Here is a 6,000-nt window from a genome sequence, read left to right as displayed (position 1 = left end):
AAAGTTCCGAGAGGCTGGATTCATAAAATAAATATGAATTTGATGCGAACAGCATACGCTATACACCCAGGGGGCATAACAAATTTGTCTAGATGCCCCATATGGAGAACGGGTTGAAAATCCAGTTAGAGATTATTTGTAAACATTTCAGTGGAAGAACCGCACGGTGGTATCGTTTGCTATATTAAAAACCTGTGATATATTTTCGAAATTATATCTGTACAATGCGAAACACAGTGGCTTATAACGATCATTCGCTCTATGGGGACAGATTGCAAGCATCTTTTGAAATATAATCAGCCTGTACGGATGAGTACGCAGGTATAAATATGAACAACGCCCATAGATTTGCATATAACAAGATGACGCATTACTGCCGTAGAGCGCATGCGTTGTCGAGATTTTAGTCGTGTTTTCATTGTGTACACCGAACGCCTTGCCATACGATCGTGTTTGCTGCAGCTCCGTATCATTCGCAGTGGTTGGATATTTGACGAACACAAAAGCATACTTTTTACTCAAATTGGGAGGCAAACTGTACTAAAATGGCTCACATGAAGAAAATCACCAAGAAGCACGAGAAATTTGAGAATTTTCTCTCGAAATTCCCAAATACAGGGAGGCTGACGGCGGATAGATTTGCTCAGATATGGCAGCACTACGATTCGAATGGTAAGCTAGATATGCTTCTATGTTGTATTGTGTACAAACTTAAATCACAAACGAGTCCTTGATTTAACGTTTATATTTCCCACAAAATCATCCTTTTCAATTTCCGTGGTAATTTTTTAGAGTACTAATATTCACTCGAAAAAAATGACTAATTGTCAATTATTTTAATAATTTCGTGTACAACATACTAGTAATTGCATGGCGTAAATATCGTCTGCTACGAAGGAAGATTTAAATACCATTATCCCAGCCCGCTTTTTAATGTTGTTCTCTTTCAAAAAGGATTTACTATAAACGGGGCTGGATATACAACAAAAACCGGCTATTGATTCAAAATGATTACCGACTTGTGAAATTATTAACAACGGGCGTTATTATTCCTAAGTTATTCAATACTGAGAAATGATGTTTGATGTAACCTTTTGCGCATAACTTCAAAACGACGGATTTATTATTGTCGCCATGGTAATCAGACAACTAAATTGAAGTGACAATGTAAACAGGCAATATGTCATTAAAGTCCATGAATCTAGGCACAGACGCAAAGTAAAGCATATATATATATACGTTTTGGTATCAGCCTGTTCGGAGATCGGATGTAGGCTGCGTGACTCGTTTCATAGTTAAAACACTACGACATAGTATTTTCTGTAACTTAATTATTGATCTGTATCGCTATTTACAAGTGAAATCTAGTATTTAATAATTGGTATTATATAACTATTCAATTTTTTTTTAATAAATAAGATAACATTACTCACCAGCGAGATAATCTTTTTGCATTTGCAATACAATGCAATATCATTGAATAAAAGATTCAGACTCTACAAAAAGCTATGAAGTCTGACTTGATGAATTGGAGCAAAGCTATTAAAGTGTCTCCGTATTATGCTGTTGGCACTGAACTAGAACTTAACGCATGCGTAGATGGGATTTAAGGGCAGGTGGCTGATCGCTATCTTACAATCACTAAAATATGCATCGTCTTCATAATATCATAACCGCTCAAAAATCACATAACTATACTTGTCATCAACTTCCTCTCTCGATAAATTTACCTTTATAGAACGTGATGAAGTGACTTTAACCCTCATTTATTTCAATCATGCGATAACGAAGGTGAATAAAGCTATATTTAATCTCATTTTCAAACAGACCTTGTTTACACAAAATGATGGAGAGCAGCGAACTACTGTAGTGTTGAGAAATTACTTTTTCAATCTATTTCTGAGCCAAACAACTATGTCTTCCGGGAATGTAAACGCGGTACTCCTCCTTTATCAAACAAAGGAAATTAGCTTTTAGACGAACCAAAAAATCATTAACACTCTAGAAAATCGATTTTCTACCTAATTGCCTTTGTCATATTCATTACATTATCTTTATTTTCGCTTTTAATATCAGGATTATTTCTTAGTAACATGCATATATATAGAGATATTGATTTTGTTTCACAAAAACATTGGGTTAATTTCAACAACGCACATTTACTTATTTGGGTAAGAAAGTAAACAAAACAGAGCATTTTGAAATATTCCGGTTAAATTTCTGTAAGGTGTTGGTTTTAGGTCAGGAATGACAATATTTGTTTATGGTAATGTTTTAAAATCTTAAAGAGAAATTGCAATTACAGATGTTGTAACGGTAGTTTCAAGACCTTGGTATAGTTGTGACACATGTTTGTAAAACTCTTACAAATCTCCAAACGTTCAGTGGATGTCGTCTGCCAACAAGCCATTTTCACTCTTCTTTTCAAAATGCATGTGTGTCACATAAACGCAAAATAACACATTACTTCACTAGCTTTAAAAATCCTTAATACATTTATGAATCCACTAGCTAAATATAAACAGCCCTTTGATTAGTCAGTTCAGAGGTTTGATTCCATTTTATGGTAATTTAAATCGTATATTGATTTCTTGTTTAGCCATTTTCGGATTTTCCTTTATTCTGATTGTAAAGATATTCCTTCTCTACAATGTGCGACACAGCGACTCGACTGTATTTTTTCGACCGAGTTAAAATCTCATATTTGGTATATTACAACGGTGACGTCTACGCTAAGCCTTCCATTCTAAAATGAATTTAAGATTTTGCAAACAGTTCAAATAAACGCCAAAAAAGGAGAAGTGTTTTAGGTGGGAAAATAGCTGTGCTAAATATATAATATCCATCCACGCCACACAGATGAGAATTATGACGACGATGCAAATGTCAACAGCAGCCCATTAAAAATGTGAAGCTGATATCAGTGATAAGTAACGCGTGTCTAGGAAAGTTATGCAACGTATCCACCTGGAAAGAAAATGCGCTCAGGATAGGTTGTGTCAGTAAGCCTAGATGTTAGGAGAGGATACTGATAATCCTCGTCTAGATATCACAGTTTCATAATTATCTGATTTTGAGCAGAGATTTCCGTTATATGCAGCGACATCAAAACTTTAGGAGACGAAGAAAAGAATAAGATGGTGTTCTATTTCGAAGTACACGAAATATTTGTAAAATAATGACATGTACTTAAGTCAATATATATTACATGTGAATGCAGTTGTGTTGCTACCAACATAAACCCTGCAGGCTTTGCTATTGAGTCTATGAATAAAAACAGATTAAAATGCAACTGCGGCAGCTGTTTGTATGTAGTAATAATTCTAAAGACATCCTCAGTACACCACCCATTGCCGACACCTTTACAGCGTTATTTTTCCTGAATAACAATAATCTTCCTATATTATTGATTTTTGAATATAAATAAACCATTTAACTGACATTTGCAAATGACTAAAATATAGTTTGCATTTTGATCTCACCACGTGTACAACCATTTTGGTGATACAAAAATCATAAAAGTGTAATACAATCTGGATATCCGTTGTACGTATTTGTTTTGACCATACCCCGGTCAATACAGAATTATTCACTTCATGTTTGCATTATCAATCAATAAAATGAACTTGCATATTGATCTAGCCTGTGTCATACATTAAGCGTGCATTTCATCCAACTTTAGATACTCTTCTTGAGTAGTGATGGATGCTGCATGTTAACCATATAATGAAATGTTGCAAGGTTAATAAGATAAAATCATACAAAATATTTCCATAATATACTTAAGAAATACATAAATGCGATATATGACAGGATACATGCCAATGTTGTAGGCAGGAATCGTAGCGACAGAAACTGGCATAATACTTGAAATTCTTCCACGTTGCATAATTAGCATATAGAATATGAATAAATTTATAGCTTCTGCTTGTAAATTTTTAAGAGATATGAAATATTGTCGTGAACATTAGTGTATATATATAATATATATAACTTTAGGTTCTGTCTGTATATATATTACTGACCAAATCAGATGGATAACCTATGTGTACGTCATGCATCTAAATCATAAAAGTAACTACTTCGTTTGAATATACCAGTATTAAATTAGCACACCTCAGTAAGTTTTCATAACTGTAAAGGGACCTTATCCCGTCCAACAATAAACTGTTTTGTGTGAGTTTGTCAGCCTGTATTACACGATTCTCTTAGGTGTGACAATCACTATTAAAAGCAGCTTGGTAGCGAGTACACTGCTCAAAGGTAGGATACGTAACAGCTTTACACTAAGCCCATTAGTAGAAGACTTGGAAATGTATCAAAAAATTAGGTAAGGCATATCGCCTTGGGTGTGGATTAAAGTCAGAAGTAAGATACATCCTAAATAAAACCAACAGTTGGAGATATAAACAGACTTTAATGTCATTAAATAGGTTGTCTTAACTACAACTTAATCTCTACATTAAAGTTCATTTTGCATTTATATGTATATTTCTTTATAAACGGCTACAGGAAAACAGTGAGAATATATTATGTGACACATCGACACAAGATATATTTTTATTGGCTTTATAGTATGGTTTATTTTACCTTTGTTACACAACCGAGCTGCGAGTATAACAATCCATTATGTGCAACAGGGGAGAGCTATCGATCTCGTTTAAAAGTGACATAGTACATATTGCAGAAGAGATATGTCCACAATGCATATTTGTATAGCTGTCACGTGAAATGTGTGCGTGTATAGATATGAAGCAGACCTCCTGCGTTTGCTCACTATTACTTAGTTCGCTGAAAGCATAGAAATGATTGCGAAGTCATGTGATCAAATCCGTCAACAGTTAAAATCATATTTTCTGTGATATACAGTATTTATTTCAAAATGCAAAAGCAAAATGTAGAGGTCAAATTTAGATGTAGAATTTCCATAATTATACGATGATGCATGTAATTGTATTCTAGATTATTTTGTCAATGAAAACTTCTAATTTTGCGAAATTTAAGTCCGGTAAGTAACTTATTATGATTAATACTGTAACTCTAATTCCATACAAATAAAAAAAAAAGATAATATTGCCTCATGCTGAAACCCAAACTCTTCCTTACAAAAGCAAAGGGAGACTCATTTGCAATACGAACAGCGACAGAAACCTCAACATGGTGCTCTAGATTTCTCAGGAATCATGTCTTCTTTTATATGTCCTCTAACAACCACTATTTGAACCATAAGTTTATGTAATTATCATGTTAACAATCAACTAGGTAAAGCGACAACTGACATGTAAAGAATTCCAAATAAGCTTGCCATTGCTTGACCTTAAAGAAGTACATTGAGAAAAATAAGAAATTAATTGTGTTCATCATGATTAATATCAACTGTCCTTGGTCAGTGGCACGTCTCCAGAATCTGACCTCAGCACATTAAAATAATTGGATAATTTAAGTTTGCTTAATTGAAAATATAATTGGTCTGAGCCCTAAAATGGTTCAATTCAGCATAAAGAGTATTAAGTCCCGGTTATCCCTAGCATTGAAATTGTATTCAGATTGGATATACCTTGATGTCAAATCCTATACTAATGAGCTTCTGTTTGCACTTACAATGACTGTTTTGACCTCAAGTTTTGATATCAAATTTTCGTATCTCTGCCAATATCTCGCTTTTGATAATTACTGACCCTAATCTCATAAAGCGTTGTCTATTAGTCATTGACGGTGCATACTCATCTCAACCATCAAACATGACATCGCGCCCACTAAACATTGTTCTGGTCTCCTGTGACCATTGAACTAAGTACGCTGTGATTAAATCAAGATAGTACTGAAGGAAGAGTTCATTATCAGCCCACTTTTCCTCGTATAATCGATTAAAATGACTATGATTTAAGTGATAAGAAAATAGAATTATACCGAGCTACCACTATGTATATGATGCAGCTATGCAGATTGATTACAGTTTGTGTTTTTGTCAAGCAGAGTTGTTGAGTCGTGTGTTTCCGA

General features: G+C 34.1%; 1 protein-coding gene across 1 annotated transcript in view; it reads left to right on the top strand.

Annotated features, from left to right (window-relative positions):
• Nucleotides 1-433: 433 nt before the first annotated feature.
• LOC144437621 (secretagogin-like) overlaps nt 434-6,000 on the top strand; it is a 32,176-nt gene continuing 26,609 nt past the window's right edge. Inside the window, exon 1 of the mRNA XM_078126602.1 lies at nt 434-672. Within this exon, the coding sequence (XP_077982728.1) occupies nt 546-672 (127 nt within the window). The 5' untranslated portion in view covers nt 434-545. The remainder of the gene's footprint in view (nt 673-6,000) is intronic.

This window comes from Glandiceps talaboti, chromosome 7 (assembly GCF_964340395.1).
Source record: "Glandiceps talaboti chromosome 7, keGlaTala1.1, whole genome shotgun sequence".
Taxonomy (NCBI): Eukaryota; Metazoa; Hemichordata; class Enteropneusta; family Spengelidae; genus Glandiceps; species Glandiceps talaboti.
Note: the sequence above shows the minus strand (reverse complement) of the source record. Positions and strands in the feature narration are given on the sequence as shown.